Source organism: Neomonachus schauinslandi, chromosome 1, assembly GCF_002201575.2.
Source record: "Neomonachus schauinslandi chromosome 1, ASM220157v2, whole genome shotgun sequence".
Lineage (NCBI taxonomy): Eukaryota > Metazoa > Chordata > Mammalia > Carnivora > Phocidae > Neomonachus > Neomonachus schauinslandi.
This window is the reverse complement of record NC_058403.1, coordinates 148,923,561-148,946,760: the sequence shown is the minus strand read 5'-3', so window position 1 is coordinate 148,946,760 and position 23,200 is coordinate 148,923,561. Positions and strand designations below refer to the sequence as shown.

The 23,200-nt window shown below is 45.4% G+C and overlaps 1 protein-coding gene across 1 annotated transcript in view; it reads left to right on the top strand.

Moving 5' to 3' along the window:
* ITGA9 (integrin subunit alpha 9) overlaps nucleotides 1-23,200 on the top strand; it is a 335,040-nt gene that overhangs the window by 265,500 nt on the left and 46,340 nt on the right. The window contains exons 21-23 of the mRNA XM_021677564.2: nucleotides 3,597-3,686; nucleotides 5,857-5,965; nucleotides 10,929-11,036. Of these exons, the coding sequence (XP_021533239.2) occupies nucleotides 3,597-3,686; nucleotides 5,857-5,965; nucleotides 10,929-11,036 (307 nt within the window). The remainder of the gene's footprint in view (nucleotides 1-3,596; nucleotides 3,687-5,856; nucleotides 5,966-10,928; nucleotides 11,037-23,200) is intronic.

Below are 23,200 nucleotides of genomic sequence, written 5' to 3'. Positions count from 1 at the left end.
CGGCTCAGGTCATGATCCTGGAGTCCCTGGATCGAGTCCCGCATCGGGCTCTCTGCTCGGCAGCGAGCCTGCTTCTCCCTCTGACCCTCCCCCCTCTCATGTGCTCTCTCTCTTTCATTCTCTCTGTCTCAAATAAATAAATAAAATCTTAAAAAAAAAAAAAAACATGACTGTGATCTAATAGAAATACATAGAAAGCGTAGAGAAGGTGGACTTCATTCCCATTGCCAGAATCCAGAAGGGCCTCCTTGGGGAGATAGCATTTAAACAGAGGACTCTGTTTTCAGGCTGAAGACACAGAGGCACAGTGCTGAGAAGGTACACAGGTCAGCCTGCTCTGTGACAACCAGGTGGGTGGTGGGCACTGTGGGGAACTGGGGATTCGTGAGCCATCTCTGGGGGGGGGGGGGGGGCATACAGGGCAGCAGAAGATGGGCTGACAGAGGAGATTGGGCTGGGCCATGGAAGGCCCATGTAGCCTCAGAGTCTGCACTACATTCCAGAGGCAGAAAGTTTGTGAAGAGGGAAGTGATGCATGTAACAGTTTGCCCACAGAGCATGAGCTTGTTGAATTTCATAAAGGGAGGCAAATGGCCAATCAAACCTGGAAGTTCCTTAATTCTCCTGCTGTTTCTTGGACCCACAGAAAACTCACTGTGGTTGGGCAGATCCATTAGTGTGCTCTCTTGGGTCCTCCCCACCTGTGGCCGCCGATATTCCTGGGAAGGAACACTGGGGCAGGAAATAAGTGATAGGGAAAGAGGAAACTCCACCTGCTTCCCAACCCCGCCCAAGGCTAATCAGTGGTGTCAAGAGAAGGGGGAGCCAACACCACCAGGGTGAAAGCGCTATCTGTTAGAGTCACATGGCGTAGACGCCGGCGGCGCCCATGGGAGTCACCTGGGGGGCTTTAAAAACCACTGATCCCTGGTCCACCCTGCAGAGGTTCAGATCGATTGGTCTGGGGTGAAATCTGGGCATTGGGATTGTGGAATAGTTGCATCAGGTGATTCTAATAAGCAGCCAAGGCAGAGAGACACCATCTGCACTCCCTGGCTCTATACGGGGCGCGTTTCCACTCAGCAAACTTCTGTTGAGCACATACTATTTATCAGATGCAACGCTGGGCACATAAGAAAATGCTAATCACTTACTAAAATCAAGAGCATCGCCTTATGTGCACGAAGAGTGCTATGTCGCATCAGGGGACGCCTAGTATTGGCAGCTTAAATAATTAGCAGAATGTTCTAACATTGGAATCACGGACAGTAAGGAAGCTGTATTATATGTTAAACATGCCACAGAATATCTCAGGCACTCATTTCTTCCCAAATGTTGGTGAAAACCGGTCTTACCGCCCCAGAGGGCGGCCCCCAGCACTTGACTCCCTGCTCTGGCACAAAGATCCTTAAAGCTCCTTATCTTGAAAGCCACAGTTAAAATATCAATCGTTCCGTCCTCCCCATCGCCACCCTTTGAAGCTCTCCTGCCTACTGGTGGATTTAGGAGGACGTAAAGTTGAGCCTGAACAGTCCTCCAGAGCTCTCTCAGCAGCCTGGCTTTGCAGACCATGGGAACGCATCCCAAGTCACGAGCTTGCAGAGTGGCTGGAAGCCTTTTGATGTTTGGCCTCTGTATCTCAACTCTTCAGTCGGTCTGGAGCAGTCCCCTGATGACAGATGAGACTATTGGGCCTGAGCTGCCAGCAGCCACAGGTGGCTGGACAAATGGCAGGGCAAGGGGTGGTGCCTCCATCAGGAACCAATTACTCAGACCCGGCGGGGTGGGGGGAGGGAGCGGGCCAGGGCGTTACCGGGCCCATCCATTCCATAGTCACCTCTGATCTGCCTCTAGCAGCGATGCTCAGGCTTTTATTGCCCCCCTGGGGAAGGAAGGGCAAGGGAATCAGGCCAGGTGGGCACCTGACCCTGCTGCTTCTGCAGACTGCCCTTTGAGTGATGGATGTCCCGGCATATGCGGAAGACAGATGAGGAGTCAGGGGTCAGAGTCACAGAGCACCATTGTTTCAGAACAATAGGAGAAAGAAGGAGAGGGGATGTGAGCTGCTCTTTAAGTATTGTTGCATTTAGCACTTGCTGGTGGGAGAGGAAGACAGTGGGGGCAGTGGGAGGGCAGGGAGCAGGCAGGAACTCTGCAGGGGGTCAGGGAGTGGGCCAGGGAGCTGTACCCAAACCTCAGTGGGTCTTGGGGCCACTACATTCCACCCCTGGAGGATGAACTTGGTTCCAACTGGGATGCCACATACATGCCATGTGGTAGAACCAACTAGAAGTGCTGGCTCCCGCAGCTTGCACCCTACGGCCCTGTCTTTTCCCAAGGCAGTACTTCCACGGAATAATAATCACAGTCTTCTTGGAAATGTATCAAAATAGTAAAAGGAAGCTAGGTCTTCTCTCTCCTCCTCTTCCTCTTCCCTTTATTCCTCTTTTCCCTCTCCCCTCCCCTCCCCCCCCCCCCCCCCACAACCTCCCAAATCTGGTATCAGTTTGGAGAAGGAATCACAATGACAAAGCCGTAGTTTGGGAGTCTGACTGACCTGGTTTGTTATGGATCCTTGGGCAAGTTCCCTAATCTATGTGAGCTGCTCCTTACCTGTCAGAGGCAGGCAATCCCCCACCGTTCTAGGGTTCCTCTGAGGACCCGGTGAGACCATGCTGTGCAGTATGCCTGGCACAAGGCAGCCACCCAACAGCAGCAGCTTCCTTGCACTCCCCTTTCGAGAAAGACCCCAACAGTCCCCATTCTCCGCTTTCTCACTCCAAAGGGGATGCCTGTCTCTGGACGTACTGCAGCCAGAAGTCTATAGGGGAGCTCCCTTGGTCTTTATGATGACGGGGTTGGTCAGGGCCTCTCTCCCAGACTTGGCTGGCTGTCCGTGGAGGGCGGGTGGTGCCTCCAAGTGGGAAATGGCAGCTCAAGTCCAGCAAACCCCTTCCCAGCTGCGGGGCCCTAACCTTGCCGTCCATTCTTCATGAAACAAGCACTTCTAGAAGTGGCACGTGCTGTTGGTGCCCAGCCATAACCATTCAGCACTCATCTTTCCCCTGCACCCCCCAGACAGCTTCCCAGCTCCCAGCACCTGCCACTCTGCCGAGGCTTTATCTTGGGTGCATAGTACGAGTGTCAGCAAATTCATGCTCCCTGCCCCCCAGCGGCAGATCTCAGCAGTCGTGGATAAAGTCCTGCCTCCCATGGGAAGACCGAGAGGTGTGCTCCACGCTGCCTCCCAGATGTCTCCAGCGAGTCCAAACTCAGTTGCCCAGAGCACTGACCTCCTGGATTACATGCCTTTTTTGCCTTCATTCCCTTCCCTGTCTCTTCTCCACTCCCTGCTCGTGTCTCCTGGGGTCGCCTCCCCGGCCCACTGCTTGTACTCCTATCTTTGGGAGGGGATCACAACTGAGACAACAGAGTGCCCACCGTGCCCCTGCACAGGGACCAGAAACAGAACCGAGGGTGCATCAGGTGCACAGCCGGCCCTTGGAGAATGACAGATTGAGGTCTAACACGGAACAATGAAGCCTGCTGCGGGGTAGCCAGCACTGACCAGCACTCACCCCTCTCTTCCCGTGCAGTGGCAACGTGGAACGCTCTGAGTCCCTGCATGACAACAGCCTCATGCTGACAGTGCCGCTGATGCATGAAGTGGACTCGTCCATCACTGCGTGAGTAGCCGGTCCTGGGTCGCCAAATCTCAGAGGTGCCCCAGGGTGGAGTGCTGTGTTTTTCTTGTATTTGCACGTGTAGCCAGGAGTTTCTGGTCTCCCGGTTCCCCTTCTTCCCAGCTTTGAAAACACAGGGCAAAGCTTTAGCTACCAGCTCATGCCCTCCTCCCGCCTTGTTTTCTCCCCTTTCCCAGCTACCCACCCACCTGCTGGGTGGCACAAGAAGTTTGATGACAAGGCTAAGCCCCAGAATGTCTTTGAGCATTCTGTACACCTTTATGTGCCTATATGCCCAGCACCCACCCCTCCAGAGGGCTATGATTCCTGGGATTCAAATCTCAGCCAAATGCTGCCGGGCCAGAAGTTATAGCCAGATGTCTCCCAAGGCCCTGGTGGCCTTGCAGAAAAGCTCACCTTTCTGATTAGCTACACTGCCAGGGCTGGCCTTGCATGTTTCTGTTAATCCCTTCTGCAGAGCCAGCGGCAGCTCTGCCTGATGTCGGAGGTGGGCAGGGAAGGAGGACGACGGGGCACAGCATGTGCTGGGTCAAGTCCATGGCTGCTCAGTGCCGCTGGCCTAGGAAGGCAGGGCTGCAGGCTGCAGGGGCCCGACACAGCTTGGGCGATTTTCAGCCAAAGCCCAGGCCTGGGAAAATGAGAACTCAGTTCCTGTTTCTGACTTCAGAAAACGGAGCACATACCTCTTTGATAGTGGAAAAAGGATTCGGCACAATTAGTTTAGATCAAATGAGGACCCATTGAACCCCTGCCCCAAACGCAAGCTGAACTTTCTGGGGGTTCACAGTTTCTCATTTTTCACTCTTCGAGTTCTTCTGGGTCCCAGCCTTGGCTAGAAGCAGCAAGGTTAATACGTTGCAGAAGGAGTCATTCTGCAGTAGCTCACACGCAGCTGGGTGCCGGAATGAGCCTCTGAATGTTTCCTGCACTCTGGGCCTTTTTCCTCACGTTCTCCAGACAGGAGGCATCAGTGGAATATATTTGCAAATTAGCATAGATTGCCTCTGTTCATGGCTCTATTTTTAACCATGTGGTTTATTTACTTGTCTCATCAGAGGTATGGTGAGAATGCAGCCTGAACCAAACCCTGTCCCTGGCCGGGGCGGGGGCCGGGGGCGGGGGGGGGGGGGGGGGGAGAGGGGGGGGGGCGGTGATGGGTAGAAAACACTTGATCCTGTTGTCAGGCCCTAGGAAGCCTCATTGTTGAGGCGTTAACAGCCCCCAGTGAAGCCATCCATCAAACACATGAGTCAACCTCTGATCTTTCCAGGAACATAAAACAAGGCTGGTTTAAACGAACCAGTTCTTGCCATCCGATAACACTGGGAACTCATGACGTTTCTAAAATAATACATTTAAATTGGAAGTAGAATTTCTGTCCATTCAGACTTGGTACCGAAAATCTTACATGACTGTGTCTGGGCACGTGAGCAGCTTCTAGAATCTAACCTAGAATCCATTCTTTGGGAATTTAAGTGAGTCCGGGCTTGGTCTCATCTCGGACTTGTTCATATGGACAGTGTTGAAAAGCATTCACTACAGACTGAGCTTGAATTCTTAATCGCATCTTCAGTAGCCACGGTTTGAAATCTGAAGAAAAATGCTATCATTGAACAGACCCAACTTTTAATACCTAATTTCTAGTGGTTTTGGTAGTCTGACAAATTTAAATTTTTTAGTGAATTTGTCACAGAGCGGGGTTTAGGATGTTAAATATATAATTCATTTATATTTATTTCTTAAAAACTTGCCATAATCTTCCTTGGTCCACAAAATGTTTTTGAAATGATAGAACATGTATAATTCTGTCATCCAGTTTAAAAAAAACAAAACCTGAAATCAAAGCTACCATTGTCTTCCTCCTCATTTTAGAAATGTAATCCCAGTACCTATTTACATATGTAGCTTATTGGAGTTGACCTAAGATGAGAAGACATTCCTAGAAACTTCTGTTTAGGAAACATAGGTCTGGCTGTGTCCATTTATAGGACAAAGAAGTAACAATTCCAGAAGGGAAGGGTTTGGTGAAGACACTGGAGGGAACAAGGTTCTAGATTAAACAGAGACAGATGTTTGGGTTCTCAGGACAGCTGTGACCATGGGTTGCTTGACCGAGATTTAGGATGATGGATTAAATGCTTTCCTCTTTCAGAATCATGTCTCCAACCTCCTTTGTGTATGGAGAGTCTGTGGATGCCTCCAACTTCATTCAGCTGGATGACCTGGAATGTCATTTCCAGCCCCTCAACATCACCTTTCAGGTACCCACCCCTGGAGACAGTCTCTGTCACTCGTGGCAACAGAAGGGCCCACGGGGATAGGTCTTCTACTGAAAGGCAGCTAAAGAGCCAGGCTCTTTCCAGGAGAAACTTGTCCCAGCCTGGTTGGCTGGAGTGTAGTATATGTGTATATGTGTTTTCTGTAACCACACAAAATTAATCTCTTCCCTGTCTGGTACTCTGTTGTGTAGATCCCTCTGCTTCTCAGCTCTTGGAAGGAACACTGCATGATAAACACTCTCTTTCCCCAAGAAGGCCTCTGGCCAACATCCCAACCCAAATGGCCCCAAAGGGCCCCTTTCAGTTCTCCGTCATTATTCACCTTATGGGCAGGGCAGTCCCGTGCACTTGCCGTGTCCTCTCTCTCCTGGGGCTCTCCATGCCGACCCTGCCTGGACCCCACTCCTCCCGCAGAGGGACAGGCATTCAGAATAGCAGAGCAGTGTGAGAATAGAGAATGCATACACTCCCCAGGGAAGGCAGCATGCTGCTCCCTCACAGAGCCATGGCTGGCTCTCCCCAGTCACATAAGCATCATTTTCAGCAGGTCCACTCCATGTGGACCCTGGACATCATGAAGAACACTCTTCCTTCTCTAGGCCAGGGTGGGCAGACATTTTCTGTAAAGGGCCAGCAGGTAAGTATTTTAGGCTTGGCGGGCCATATACTGTCTGTAGCAACTGTTCGACTACGCTGCCGACATGCCAAAGCAGCCAGAGGTTATGCACAAACGAAACTGAAGTGATGAGCACCGAATTCGGGATTTTATATTATCCTCACATGTCATGAAATGTTACTCTTTTTAAAAATATTTTTCCAACTATTTAAAAATGTAAAACCATTCTTAGCTTGCAGGCTGTGCAAAAACAGGGGCTGGACAGATTTGGCCTACAGGCCACAGTTTGCTGAGCCCTGCTGTGAAGTATAAACTCTCAGGCCAACACTGTTCAACATGAGCATCTTTGCATGTTAAGCTAGAAGGACCTCAGCCTCATCCAGTCCCTTGTCCTCAGTTGACAAGAATGGGTCAGGCTCGTACTGGACAACCCGGTGTGCCCAAGCATTCCACCAGGAGCTGTTGATGAAGTGAAGGAGGTGGGCCTGGCTCACCCATGGTGCCCTCTAACCTACGTGCAGTGTCTCTCCCAGAGCCGTCCCCTGCCTCTTCCCCATTCCTCCCCATGGAGAAGGTGGTTTCCTGGTCTGGCATCGACTGCTGTGGCCAATAATGACTATTTTCTTTCCCCGTGGCCACTCCTAGGTGGACCGAGGGGATGAGACGTAATCATGGGGTGTGGGTCCAGAGAAAGAGGCAGCGAGACATTTGTGGGCTCTCACAAACAATGGTCTCCCTCTCTCTAAAGTGTTCCTCTGAAACCATTATTGGAGAACACATGTCCCCAGCTAGGAGAGAAGGCGCCTCCTGATCAGCTAAGCCCCACCCTATGCTCAGTTTCCAGGGAAAAGGGGAAGATGGGGTTAGACCTGCTTTTGAGACCTCACAGTGATAACTGTGAGTAGGACCTCTGTGTTTCTGAACTGCTGCTCAGAGGTAGTTTCTTTTTCCCCACTGCTTTTTGCAATTGGATAGAAAACAGATAGAGACCAGATGGAGTGATTTCATTTAAATCACTTTAATTTTAATTACTTACCCACTCTTGGAGTTTTTGAGGTATCTTACAACAAAAGATACAGTCCAGAAAATGATTCAGAAGGGTCCAAAGGACACACACCATGTAATGAAGAAGGTATAGGTGTTAAAGGAGAAGGCAAGGAAGAGTCGGAGTTATACCAGAGATCTGAAAATCTTCTTACCACCCTCTAGAAAGGAAGGGAGGGAAGGGAAGGGAAGGGAAGAGGAGAAGGGAGGGGAGGGGATGGGGAAGGAAGGAAGGAAGAAAGAAATGAAAGAAGGAAAGGAAAGGAAAGGAAGATAGAAAGATCAATCTTGAGGGCATATGGTTAAGTCGTGTTTCTCTGAAGGCATCTTTACAGGGAGCTTAAAGTTTGGTATTCAAGCAAAGAGCTTTCTTCACATCTGACCTGACCTAGGATACAGGCTAGAGAATGGGGCCAGGGATGAGTGATGGGCATGCCCCTTAGATAAACCTCTTGATTATCAGTTTGCCTGAGGAAGTACACAGCATTCCGTTCAGGATTAAGAGAGTCCGCTGGGTCCGAAAGATGGATAGTGTATGTCATTGATGGAAAGGAGATCCTTTTGTGTCAGCAAAGCTGACTGTTTGCTTGAGAATGCTCTGATGACTCATTTTCTGATACAATCGTCATTATTTTGACTGTCATGCAGGAGGGCCATGGGCCAGGTTGACAGCGATAATGACCAAGAGATGGATCTAGTTGTGGAGTGTGGGATCAGGAATGTAGATAAAACTCTCCTATATGTCCTTACTCTGATAGCATCACTCCTGATGAAGAGCACAGGACTTTCCACATACAGTGATTTTTTTGCCTTTTAAAAGCTGGTATTCAACAAGCTATGAGATGGTTTAAAGACTTCACTGCAGATGCAGATGGGAGAAAGGCAGAAATACTAGTCTTTGGCCTGGTTCCTACATTCTATCAAAGTTTTCTTAACAGCAACATGATAATGTGCTGACCATTGATAGGCTCTTTTTTTTTTTTTTTTTCCATCGAGAGTCCATCATTTTTCTTACCTGAAAAAGAACGATGAAAAATAATGCAGCTGCTGCTCAGGAACATATGCAGAGAATCAAATGTTAAGACATGTGTTAAGAATAAATGAATATGGTGACACGGGCTCTCTCACCCGGCTGGCTATAGTGAGTGAAAGTGTGCAAAGCAAACCCACTCTCTTCTTTCCTCCCCCACCTCCTGCTTTCGCTGGGATTTCCCAGACATGTCAGTAGTTATCTTTGCAATTCTGTAGTCTCGTGTTTCACTTCAAATTAGTTATTTCAGTTGTGGTTAGATATTCCTTCCTTCTCTTGTGACTCAGGGTTGTTGTCTTTGGTGAATTTTGTTCTTTTTGAATCAAGGGTTGGCAGGGACCCTCGTCCGCTCCATCATTTTTGTGCTTTGAAGCAGAACCCGACTATTGCGAAAAATGAACACATGCTTTTCTAGGGAAGAACTGGCTGCAGCCTAGATCCTTATACGTTCTGTCGGGTGTGAAGACCTGGCTATATTTCCATTCACCTCCCAGCTTTGCTCTGTTGACCGCAACTTCAGAGATGCCTTGAATGCCTGATTTCTCTCTCTAGCCCCCAGGTCACAGAGCAAGCATCCAGGTTCTTCTCTCTCTTGCTTCACCCATGTTTTTTTAAACAATAGCATCTTTTTGGGGATCTCATTTACCTACCTTGAAGCTCACCCATTTAAAGCGTACAGTACAATGACTTTTAGTGTGTTTATAGAATTGTGCAACCATCACCATAATCTAATTTTAGAACATTTTCATCACCCCTAAAAAGGAACTCCATACCCTTGAGCAGTCACTCGCTACATTAGTTTCCTCCTGGGCTGTAAGAAATTACCACAAACTCAGGGGCTGAATACAATAGAAATGTATTACTGTGTAGTTCTAGTGGTCAGAAGTCCAACATGGGTCTCACTGGGCTAAAATTAGGGTATCAGCAGGCCTGGGTTCCTTTCTGGAGCCGCTAGGGGAGAATCTGTTTTACCTTTTCCAGCTTCTTCTCCAGACTGCTACACTCTTTGACTCAGGGTCCCCTTCACCTTCAGAGCCAACAATGGCCAGCTACATCTTTCTCACAGTCCATCTCCCTGATTCTGACAGTCTCCCTCTTCCCTGTATAAGGACCCTTATGATTACATTACACCCACCTGACTCGTCCAAGGTAATCTCTTCATTTTAAGGACTACTGAATAGCGACCTTAGTTCCCCCTTGCCATGTAGCATATTCACAGGGTCCATGGATTTGGGGACGTGGACATCTTTGGAGGCCATTTTTCTGCTGACCATATCCCCCTACTCCAGCCCCAGGCAACCCCCAATCTACTCTCTGTCTCTACACATCTACCCATCTTTTTTATTCTCCTTCATATTCCATTTCTTCCTTGAGTTTCATGCTCAACCTTTGCTCCATCTCCTTTCCCTTATCTGTCTCTTGGTGGGGTGGCTGCCATCTTTGTCTCATTTCTCAGGAGATGATGGGCCAATGGAGACAGAAAACAGGGAGGACTGTGGGGGGGGATGAGAAGGTAAAGTTTTACAGGACCAAATGCTGGGGCAGAAAAGAGGTGCACAGAGGTCCTCAAACAGGATTAGGAAGGGATTAGCTGTAAGTTACAGAGAAACCCCATCATCTGGATCGTATGGTAAGAACAGCCCTTTCTGTAAGTTACACCATTTGGCTTGGGGACAATCTACTTTGTCTTCTCAGTTATCTCAAACTGTAAAAGGCAGAGCTTGGACCAGATTAGTGCTTCTCAAAGTACAGTTCCTGGGCCAGTAGCATCAGCATCTCCTGGGAACTTTTACTAGAAATGCATATCCTTAAGTCCCCTCACCGTCCCCCACCAGATCTACTTCAGAAACTCTGGGCATGACCCTCCCCCAGTATATGTTTTAACAAGCCCATCTGGTTATCCTGATATATGCTAAAGTTTGAGAACCACTGGACCACATTATGTCTGTATTCCCACCAAGTGTAATAGTCTATGAGTAATTTCTAGGTATGTAAAAATAAATATAATTTTTAGCAGGAAGAAGGCAAGAACATGATGAAAGGGAATAAGGTAATTTGAAAGTTTGGGGGTTTTAAATTCGTATTGAAAGGATTTCTGTTTCATTAAAGTCTGCCATTATTCGATATTTCAGTACACTTAAAGTCATGACCTTTTGGATCCTAAACCCTACAGTCTCTGTGGAAGTATCTACTGCATGCAATGAAATGAAGGTCTGTATTTCTATTAAAATGTGCTGTGTGTCTCACACCCACAGGTCTATAACACCGGGCCAAGCACCCTTCCTGGGTCATCTGTCAGCATCGCTTTCCCCAATCGACTGTCATCTGGAGGTGCAGAGATGTTTCATGTCCAGGAGATGGTGGTGAGTTCTCGCTTGTCGTCACTGTTGCTTTCAGACTTGAATCAACCCATTCACATTCTATACAAACTACCCTGAGGGCCCAGAAAGTTCAATTCATTCTAACCTTTGGAAACATACCTGGAGAAGCCAGGAGACCCTCAACACCTGAATTTCGGCTCTGAGACACTTTGGTTAATGTCATAAGAAGACCTCTCTGGGGATGGAGAAGGGTTGGTTATGAACATGACTTCCGGGTTGGACTTTTCTGGCACAGGGAACTCCTGGCAACCTTAGGTGTATCTGATTGCATTTTTCTGAGGGGAAGATCCACAGTATACATGAAGATTCTCAAAGGGTCACTGAGGCCTGGAGGATGAAGGATTAGTTCGTAAGATGGAAGTGTAGATTGAAACTCAAGTTTATATCCTGAATATGCAGTTCTACTCAATCCTGAGTCCACTGTAGATTTTGTCTCAAGGGAAGCTTGACTATTAGTATGTGATCGTTCCTGCCCACCTCCTTGAAACAGTCTCTGTGGCTTCCATGACATCACATTTCCTTGGTTCCTCCTTTCTCACTGGCTTTTCTCCTCATCTCCCCAACATCAGTAGGGCTCAGGATTGCCTTCTGTCTGCACTCAATCTCCGAGATGTCACCCAGACTCGTGGCTTTATATTCAGCATGTACTGATGACATCAGATATTCCTCTGCAGCCCAGACCTCTCCCATGAAATCCAGACTTTGATAGTCAACCACCTTCAGGCCATCTCTACCTAGATGCCTGACAAATCTCGATCTTATCCAAAAGAGAACTCTCAGTGGTACCCTTTCAAACCTGCTTCTTCCACAGCCTTCCCCGTCTTAGCAAACGCCTCTTCAGTCTTGCCAATTACTCAGGTCAGAGACTTTGGATCATCCTTGACACCTCTCTTCCCACATCTCACATGTGATCCACTGGCAGCCCTAATGTCTCCGCGTTCACAACAAATCAGAACATTACCATTTTTTCCACCTCCGTTGCCAGCACCCCATTCCTGGGAGACATCACCTGCTCTCAGTTATTGCAGGAGCCCCTCCCTGGTGTCCCTGCTTCTGTCCTGGCCCCCTGCAGTCTGTTTCTGGCCCAGCAGCAGAGTGAGCCTTCCAAAATGCAAGTCAGGTCACGTCACTCCACAGGTCAGACCCCTCCAATGGCTTACCCACCCCCCAGAGTCTTCCAGCACCACAGCTGGCCCCACCGTTGTCCCTGACACTCTCTGACCACATTTCCTCCTCCTTTCCCACTCTTTCTTCCCCCAACATGCCATCCCTTGCTTGTCCTAGAGCACAGCAGACACTCTCCCACCTCCAGAACTTGCACTCGATCTTCCCTCTACTCAGACACCCTTCCCTCAGAGAGCCACATGACCTCCTCACTCACCTCCTTCAGCTGTGGGCTCAAATCCCAGCTTCCCAGGGACACCGTCTCTGCCCGGCCTCGGTCCCAGCATTCCTTGTGCCCCTTTCCTGCTCATAGTTCACCATCACCAGCTGACATTCCGTGTATTTCCATATTTGACCAGTTTCTCTGCCTCCTCCTGGCCCCCTATAGTATAAGGACAGGGGTTTCTCTCTGCTCACTACTGTATCTCCAGGCCCTAGTACAATGCTTGGCATGTAGTATATGCCCAGGAAATATTTGTGGGCTGAAAGAAAAAAATTTACAGTATAAAACAGACTTGTTTACTCGGTCTGTGTGAATTCAGGAAAAGTTTCATACCGTTAAGAATCACCTCAGAGTGGGACGCCTGGGTGGCTCAGTCGCTTAAGCATCTGCCTTCAGCTCAGGTTATGATCTCAGGGTTGTGGGATCGAGCCCCACATCGGGCTCCCTGATCAGTGGGGAGCCTGCTTCTGCCTCCGCCCTTCACCCCACGCATGCCCTCTCTCTCTCTCTGTCTCTCTCTCTCAGATGAAATCTTTTTTTAAAAAAGGTCTTTAAAAAAAAAAAGCAGAAGTGCCTCAGAGTGCATCACAGTCTCCAGTGGCTGGGTGTGAGGGTGACCCCTCCTGGGAAGGACTGGCACAGGAAGCTCGAGTGGGTCACTGCACAAGGAGAATGCATGCAGTCACGCTGAGAGAATCATGGATCAGTGCTCTTCATATGGACACGTGAGGGACAGCTAGCCACACAAAGGGGCAGTCTCTCCATTGATAGCTTAAAAATCGGGGCAGCAAGGCCAACGGCCCGTCACACATCTGAGCCTACCATTGAAGAGGATGCTGCCCACAGGAGGCACAGAAAGCATTATGTGATGGTGATAGCAGTGTCTGGAATTGCTGTCCTCATGGCTCATGTGGCCTGAAAACCTGGACCACATGAAAGGTCAAATGTAGAGCAGGTCACCCCTCCTGAGTTGCCCACTCCATCTTTTCCATCCCTCACGATATTCCACTCGTGCTCCATCAAGTGCCTGTGTCTGTGAGCTTTGCTAAAACCAAAGAAGAAAAGCCCCAGTGTTCTGTAACCACAGCGTACCATGGTTTGCTTAGCATAAGGTTACACGTGCTCTTGTCTACCCTCTTAGATATTATTAATCATACCAACCATTCTACCTATTCCCCAGCGTCCGGCAGTATTTTCCTCTGGAGCATGCTCGGAGAGTTGTTCACAGAAATATCTATAGTGTTGTACAGAGAATTTTTTCTTCACAGACAAAATTATTTATTGAGCCAAACAGGAAATTTAAGTCACTCAGATTCTAAGGGTATCTCAGAACCGACTATCCCCCCTTTTCTCTCTACTAATCATCAGACCAAGGAAAAGCCACTGCAATGGACTTTGGAACACATTTATAAATAGCTGGCTCACTTGGGAGGTATGAGAAGTGGTTTTCCTGAAGATTTGCAGAACTGCATGACTGTTCGTCTCGCTGAGTGGGCCCTCAAAAACCCAAGTGGTATCGGCTGGCTTCATTCCATTGTTTGAGTTCTCAGAAGCAAACCCTTTGGATTTTCAGGACTGTACTGAGAATTTTCACAAAGTCTATAACAGAATTCTCAAGAATGGCCAAGCCTTCAGTTGGACACACCAACCCATGGTCAGAGGCTTATGGCATTTTCACAGCATGGAAAATCCAACTCGCTGGCAAATCTCCCTAAGCAAGTAGTGAAGACTGGCTTACCGTGACACTGGGAAAGCAGAGTTGATGTGTGGTGCCATGCAGTGATGAGGCAAGGGTCCCCGGGTACTTGTTTCAGGCGAGTAGGCAGCATGCCCTCTGCCCTAAAGCCCACAGAGCTGAGAGCGAGGGGCTCCTGCAGCTCAGCAAGTTCCCAGCCTCAGCCCGTCCCTTCCTCAGCAGAGCCCGAGGATGCTCACTGGGGTGGGTGGGGCTCCTAACACTCATGCCATTCTCCACTTTGGCCTTCTGGGACTTGGAATGGAGCAGGGCTTTCCTTCAGGAGTTTTGGGTGGCTTGGTGCCAGTTGAACTTACTCCTTTTGGGAGAAACCAGTCCTCGTAGCCCTTACTGCACCAGGAGATGCCCCTACTGCCTGGTGGCATTCCCTCCCCACCCCACTCTCAGCACCACCAGTCTGTAGTCTTGGACAGGCTACTGAGCAGCCAGCCACCAGCAACCTGTTAAGCCAACTGAAGCCCAGGGGCAGTTGAGAGAGGGCCCATCTGTCTTCCCTCCCCACACCCCGTGGGCCCCTCAGATTGTTTCTCTTGCTCTCACAGTGCCCTTGGTATCTGCTTTACCTGTGGTCCTCATCCGTATAGAATGCTAAGGGTGGGCATGCTCTTCCCACAAGTCCTGGGCCATCACCCCACCTATAGCCCTGAGCCTGTGGCACAGTTTTCCAACTGTTGGTTCAGAATTCATCCAGACGCCTCTGAGGCTGCAGCTGTGATCCCTGGGCAGGACAGACCTGCCTCTAGGCTGCACCAAAGACTCTTGTTTTTTTTCCTGCAGGGTTTCTTAAGGTCCAGCTGCCTGTGAGTGGAGAGTGCCTTTGCTTGCATGGGAGAGATTTTTCTAGGGAGCCTAAGGAAGTGTGACCACTTCCTACTCCTGGCTATGGTTCATGATCTTTCCTTATAGCAAATGTCCTAAGCCCCTCCACGCTGCCTGTGTTCTATTTAGAAACCGAGCCATAGCGTGGTCTGAGAAAAGACTGTTAATTTCCATTGCCTCCCACCCATTGGGGTTGTGCAGCGCCCTGTCGGGACACACGGATTTCCCTCTGCATAGCAAAAGTGTGGGCAAGCCACTGTGAGTATGGAAGCCAAGTTGGAATAACCATGAAAGAAAGAGTGTGCAAGAGGGGAGAAATGACAGACTTCTTTAGTCTGTATAAGACAAAATCATTGCAAATCATAAATCATTCTGGATTTCTTCTGCAAACACCGGCAGAAAAATCACCCATTATGTGCCAGGCTCTGTAAGACAAATAAGTCACACAGCACTCCCAGAAAGTCAGTTGTGCAGGAGAGCGACCTAGAAAACATCATTGCAATACCATGGAACAGACGCAGTCATAGGGGCATGCCCAGAACCAGGGACAGTACAAAGGTGCAAATCCCACCCTGGGAAGGGCACAGGAAATGCAGACTCTCTGAGTCAGGGCTTAAGAGGATGTGTAGTAGTTCATCGGAAGAACATGTGAAGGGGAGAACATTCCAGACAGAGGGAAAGGTCACTAGTTGTAAGTGTTCAATGGAGGCAGGATCTGGTCCTCGATTCTCTGTGCCTTAGCTCTTACACAAATAGGCAAAGGTAAGCATTCTTTACACCTTCTCCAGAGTATACCGCAGTTAGATATCTGGGCAGTGTGACAGGAAGTACTACATTACAGTCATTTCCTGTGACAGTTGGTAAGTTAATCATTCCTTCTGGGGTGCATCATTTCTGTGCGCCTGTGGATCTGCTCCTTCATTTCTCCTGACTTAGAAATGGGGAAGGCCAAGCCCGCTGATACCAGAGGCTGTCTAAGCACACATGGATGTGGCCAAGAAATGACCCTGGGCTGCTGCAGAGGGCAGTGGCTTCTGTGGGCCAGACAGCCCATGCAAGGCAAACCTTTGCTCCTTAGAGAAGGTTCCTGTTTCAAGTGAGGATATGACCTCTCACACAGCTTGATGAGAATGGGCCTGGGAAATGTAATGGCTTCACTTTGTTGTAGTCTCTCTGCACAGACGAGCCTTTTAGCAGAGCCCCTGGGCCCGGGCCTCAGAAAAACCAACTTAGCACATATGTCACAAGCTTTATGGCTTGTGGATGGGAGGCCATTGGAACTCAGATGGTCGTCCCACCGCAAAGTTATATGTAGCTATGAAACATATAAAGCAAAAGTTAAGTCTCACTCCCAAAGTATGAAGTTGAAGGGCAAGGATGGAGGTTTGTCTCAAGACTCAATCTTTTCTTGTTGACACTGAAAACCTGTCTGTGAACAGCTTTCTGATGCTGGAAGAGGAGGCTTTGGAGTTTGGCTCTTGTAAATATGCAAGAAGGAAGAAAGTCCTAAATGACAGCTTAAAGAGAGTAAAGGGCTGGAACTATATTCTAGGTGAAAGTCCGGATCTTTCGAAGAACTCTAGTATTAATCTAGAAGAGACATTAAATAAATGTCATTCCATTCTTTGTTCCTCCTACAAAACCATCTGAAAAAGTCTACCTCTCTGGCCAGCTCTGCCCTTGCTTTTGGGCAGCAGTTCTGAAGAACTGACCTGATTTCCAGGAGGTAAAAGAGTTCGGGAATGAGGGATGATTTTCCAAGGAGACACATCAATAACTTTGCCATAGGGCACCATTTAGGGTATTGATATCAATATGATGTTAATACCAGTGTCCATTAGAAATATATCTTAGTAAATTGTAAACCCCCCTCCCACCCCATTCATGCAGGCACATCGGACAGGGCTGCCCATGATCTAATTTCTGCCAAAATGAGTCAGTTGATATGGGACCCTCACTTAATTTGTGACGAGTCTATATCCCTGTAAAGGAAAGATGTACCTGATATATCAGTAACCACACAAAAGCTTAAACTTAGAAATGGAGGGCTGAATTGCTTTCCCCTGGGATGATTTGGGGAAGCTTCTTAATGAAAGTGGTGTCGGGACCATTAAATTGATCACATTTAATCAAAGAGTAAAGAATGAAGAAAATTTCTCCTAAATACTGACAAAAAACAAATACCATTTACTGCTGTGCTGAGGCTTTAATGGCCTGTATTCATGTGCTGTCAAATTTAATCCACACAGCCTCTTCAAAGACAGGTCATTATCCTAAGTTAAGGAACCAGGTTCAAAGACTTGCCCAGCATCACACAGCTGGTAAGCAATAGAGCTGGGTGTGTAACCAGGTCTGTCTGGCTCCAAAGCTCATGTGTTTCATACTGTATTCTACTTCACACCCCTCCGCGGAGTGCTGCCCATTTCCTACTCACCAGAGGCAGACACAGTCAATAGAACAGACAGGTGATGAGCAGATCGCCAAGAATCACTCACTCAATGAGGAGCACCAACCCTAGGACAGAGAGGCACCAACTGCTATCAAAAGAATAACTGGAGCACCTGGGTGGCTCAGTCAGTTAAGTATCTGCCTTTGGCTCAAGTCATGGTCCCAGGGTCCTGGGATGGAGCCCCGCATCAGGCTCCCTGCTCAGCAGGGTATCTGCTTCTTCCTCTGCCCCCCCCCCCCCCCGCCCCCGGCTTATGCTCTCTCTTTCTCTCTCACTCACTCTCTTTCTCTCAAATAAATAAATTAATTAATTAAATCTTTAAAAAAAAAAAGAAAAACTAATACCAGAGCGTGTAATACTGAAGCGAACAGAAGATTTTAGAATGAGCAAGATTGGTGTCTTCAGAGAGATGCAAAAACAGTTTCCATAAAATAGAATAAGCTAGCGTTTTATAAATTTAAAATTTTGATCACTCAAACAAAAACCTCAGTATATGAGCTGTGTAGTAGTGTGGATAGAAAAAAACAAAGCAGTGAGTTGGAAACTTGAGGGGTTTCCCAATAACATAGCACAAAAGGACCCTCCAAAAAAGCCAGTTAAACTTATTATTCCATTATTTTATAACAATTTGGAATGGAGATCCAAATGATCACAATATAAGAATTAGAAGGCAGGAAAAATGGAAGTGAAAGCAAGTCAAGATTCTTGTCTTATTTGTGGAAGAGTTTCTCTACCACTTAGCTCAAGACTTTGATAAAATAAAATGTTTAAATACATAAAAATTTTAATGGCTCCTTAGAAGAATAAAAATAATGTAGGACATCCAAACCACTCAAGAATTTTAAAGGAACTCATGAAGAAAAAATAAATAAATACACACACACACACATTTATATATAATAAGATGTCAAGAATAAATCCAAACAAAATAACTATGAATGAAATAAATGCCCTAGTAAATGACAGACTGTCAGATTGGATTTTTTTAATCCAAACATAAGTTATTTATCAGAAATGCACCTTTAAAAATGACCCTTAATGTATCCAAAAAAAAAAAAAAAGGCAAATGCTAACAAAAAGAAAGCAAGTAAACAGTATTAATGGCAAACAAAATAGAATTGAAGCAAAAAACATCATTAAACAGGGCAAAAAAAAAAAAAATGCATTTCAAAATGACCAAAGACACAATCTGCTGATAATTTGTAATATAAACAAACTTTTATGTAACCAACCACATAGCTATAAAAATATAAAGCAGTACCTGATTGAAATACAAGGAGTAATTGACAGTCACAGTCATTGCAGGAAAATTTATATATTTTCCTCAAATATCATCAGACAAGTAGGCATAAAATAATAAGTATTTAAATAATGGAACTAGCAATTGTGATCTCTTAGAGAGACAGACAGACACCAAGACAGAGTGAGTCAGCATGTCTGGATTTCAGTAGTGGTCCCCTGCTTACCAGCTTTTGGTAACCTTGAGGAAATTACCTAAACTCTCTAAGCTTATTTTCCTCATCTGTAAAATGGGCTAATACATTGTGAGGATTGAAGAAGCTAATGTTTATGGAGCAATTTGTAGAGATTTTAATACATAAATAGGGAATGCACATTCTTTTTAAACATAGGCAAATATTCACAAATTACCCATGTATCACATCACAAAAGCAAACCTCAATAGAAATGTTAACGTCAAAGCACTACAGGCCACCCTCTAAGACCACAGTGCATAAACTTGGAAGCTAACAACCAAAGTTAGACAAACAGCCAACCAAAAACATAACCACTTGGGGATATTTGAACACCATTTGAATTAACTTTTTAGATAAGAAATCAAAGAGGAAATTATGAACAAATTACAAATAAAGGACAGTGAAACTTGTTCATACCAAAACCAATGGCATGCAGACAAAACCCACACAGAGGAAAATACCATATACATAGAAAACAGGAAAGACTGAAAAAAAAGTGAACTAAATTAAAAACATAAAAGCTAGAAAAGGGACAATTAAATAAATTGGACTCTAAAAAAGTAAAGTGAAGATATTGTTAAAATGGAAGTCATGATATAGAAAGATAAAAAGAACAATAACAAAAGTATTCCACATCAATAAAACCAAAAGCTGGGGGATGGGGGTGGGGGGTTATCCAACACAACAGACAAACCTATAGCAAACTTGATCAGGAAATAAAAAAGAGGGATGATGCCAAAAACGCTAGAAATGATGAACTACAGTCATACAGAGAAGATTTTTAACTTCTATTATTTTTCACAATTTTATTCCCATAAAAAAACCTCAAAGAAATGCATGAAATGAAGTCTAACTAGACCAATTACCTTAGAAAAAAATTAAAAGTAGCCAAAGACCTATACCTTTAAAAAGCACCAGGCCCAGCTAGCTATATAGGCAAGTTCTACTAAGTGGTCAAGGAATGGATAATTTCTGTGTTATAAAAGCTCTTCCAGAGAGTAGAAAAAGATGAAAAACTCATCCTAGGAGACTAACATACTTTGGGTCATTAACTAGAAATGAAGAGTGGGCACTTACACAGAACAGGAAACTGCAGGCCAAACTCACTTTGAAAACAGATACAGAAGTTCTAAATAAATGTTTGCAAAGCGATTCCTGTTAGAAGAAGAACATATTCTGAGTAAAGTACAGTGTCATCCAGGAATGCTACATTGATTCTTTATGAAGACATTAACATTGTTCACTGTTAATATAAAAAGAATTAAAAAAGAATATTAAAAGAATTATCAGGATGAGGACTTCCAAAAAAGACAAAAGTTAAATTTAACATACATTTATGTTATTTTTTAAGATTTCCCGTAAGGAAGATATGGAAAGAAACTTCTTCAACTTGACAAAAGTCCTCCATCAGAAGCCTATAGAACCATGGGATAGAAACCTGATACTAAGATGTTAGAAGTTGTCCCACCTAAGTGAGGAGCAAGATATGAGCTCCTGCTTTTGTTTCTTTGATTTAGTAGTGTTAGAGGTCTTGATGATAAAAAGAAATGAATAACCTTTATTGTAAAAAATAAGAAACAGAAGTATCGCTGTGGCAAACAATGTTATTATCCCCTAGGAAATCTGAGATAATCAACTGATTGAATGTGAGGCCTTGTGAATGCAGAAAGTAAAAGCTGGGGCACACTTATAAATTACCTGACCTTTGAACGCATTCTGCAAGCCACACACTGATCCACTGGCTAAGGGTGGAAGCCTTACTGGACCAAGGTGTTTATGTATGACCTCTGGCCAATCGTTGGTTGATCACTAAGTTACGTCAACCCAGGACAACCCCTAGGAAACCAGGCTTAAAAATAAAACAAGTGTAAAAATAAATATGGAGCAGAGACATCACACACTGCAGGAGAAACATACTCCACAGAATTAGTCCAAGCAAGGCACTAAACCAATAAGCAAAACAAAAAAAGTAGCAACTACCACTTCCCAAAGCAGGGGTAAGAATACAGAGTTGCCACAATATCTAAAACATTCAGTTTAAAAGAATTTATGAAACATGAAGAAATCAGAACAGGGTAAACAATGTGCAGGGGGAGAAAAGGAATCAACTGAAGCTGCGTCTGAGGAACCCAGATGTTGGATTTAGTCATCAAGGACTTCAAAGCAGCTATTATAAATGTGTTTAGAGAACTAAATGAAACCATGCTTAAAGAATTAAAGGAAAGTATGATAACAATGACTCATCAGATAGAAAATATCAATAAAAGATGGAAATTGTAAAAAGAGCCAAGTAGAAGTTCTGGAGTTGAAAGTAAAATTCATTAGAGGGGCTCAGTAGCAGATTTGAGCTGACAGAGAATCAGCAAACTTGAAGATAGATCAGTGCAGACCATCAAATCTGAAGAACAGAAAGAAAAAAATAATAAAGAAAAATGAGCAAAGCCTCAGAGATCTCTGAGACACCGTAAAGTATATGCATAAAAATACACATAATTGGAGTTCCAGAAGGAGAGGATAGAAAGGGGCAGAAAAAATGTCTAATGAAAGAATTAACCCCCAAACAGTGGAGTTATATAGACTCTGTACAATAAATGATATGAAGACAATTGGCTATCCATTTGGAAAGAAATTACAGAAAATCTCTACCTCACTGGAAAAAAAATAAGTGGATTAGAAAGTTATATATAAAAGGAAATATTAGTGGAAAGTACTGAATATTTTCATAATCTTTGGATAGGAAAGCTCTTCTTCCTAAGCAAGTCATAAAATCCAGAACGCACGAAGAAAAGATTGACAGATTAAATCTATAAAAATGTTAAACTTTTGTGTGATCATAAAATGTCACAAACTAAAAGATATTTGGGAGAATATATCTGCAACATGGCTAACAGACAAATATGTAAATGTCTTCAGATCAATAAGGAAAAAGCCAAAATTTATAAAAATGGGTGAAGGGATATGAACAGGCAATTCACAAAAATTTTAATGGCAAATAAACATATAAACAAACAAATACAAATAAGTGACAAACATTAGCATCACTGGTTATCAGAGCAATGTAAAATCAAATGAAAATAAGGTCCCCACCCAGTTAAACTGGCAAAATCCAAAAGATTGTTAATATCCATTGTTGGTTAAGATGAGGAGAAATGGGCACTCTTAAATACTGTTAGTGTAAAAGGCAATTTGACAGTAACTGTCAGAATTTAAAATATGAATACCAACAATTCTACTTTTAGGAACCTGTCTCAAAATTCTCACATAATATGTATCCAGCAGAAATTTCTAACTTTTTGACAGTAGATGTAGATGTCATTGTTCTCAGCATAAATGTGAGCTTTTTCTATTTTGGTGAAATAGAAAATAATATGCCACTAGGATTCTGAGAGGAAGCTGTTAGATTCAGTTTAAAAAAAAAAAAAGGAGGGGCGCCTGGGTGGCTCAGATGGTTAAGCGTCTGCCTTCGGCTCAGGTCATGATCCCAGAGTCCTGGGATCGAGTCCCGCATAGGGCTCCCTGCTCCTTGGGAAGCCTGCTTCTCCCTCTGCCTCTCTCTCTCTCTCTGTCTCTCATGAATAAATAAATAAAATCTTTTAAAAATAAATAAATAAGGAGTAATAATAAGACATTTTTATTAAGAACTTGTTATAGATGAGGCACAATACCAAGTAATTTACCTGGACAAATTCGTTTAATCTTCATGAGAATTTCGCCAGGAAGCAGAGGCACGGGGAGGTGCCAAGGTCACAGAGTTGGTAAGTGGCTAAGTTAGTGTGCACTCTTTTTTTTTTTTTTTTAAGATTTTATTTATTTATTTGAGACAGAGAGAATGAGAGACAGAGAGCATGAGAGGGAGGAGGGTCAGAGGGAGAAGCAGACTCCCTGCCGAGCAGGGAGCCCGATGCGGGACTCGATCCCGGGACTCCAGAATCATGACCTGAGCCGAAGGCAGTTGCTTAACCAACTGAGCCACCCAGGCGCCCAGTGTGCACTCTTAACCACTAGACTGCACAGCCACCTGCCAAGCCTCATGACATCTTTCTGTCTGGATGTGAGCTGTCCAGCAGCATTAGCATCACCTGGAAGTTAGAATTGTAGAAATGCAAAGTCTCAGGCTCCACCCAGAGCCGCTGAATCAGAATCTGCATTTTAACAAGATCCCCAGTGATGCATTTGCACATTAATACTGAGAAGCCCTGGCCTAAAGCCTATTACTTAAATCACTCCAAGCTTCCCTTTCCCCATCTATAAAATGGTGAT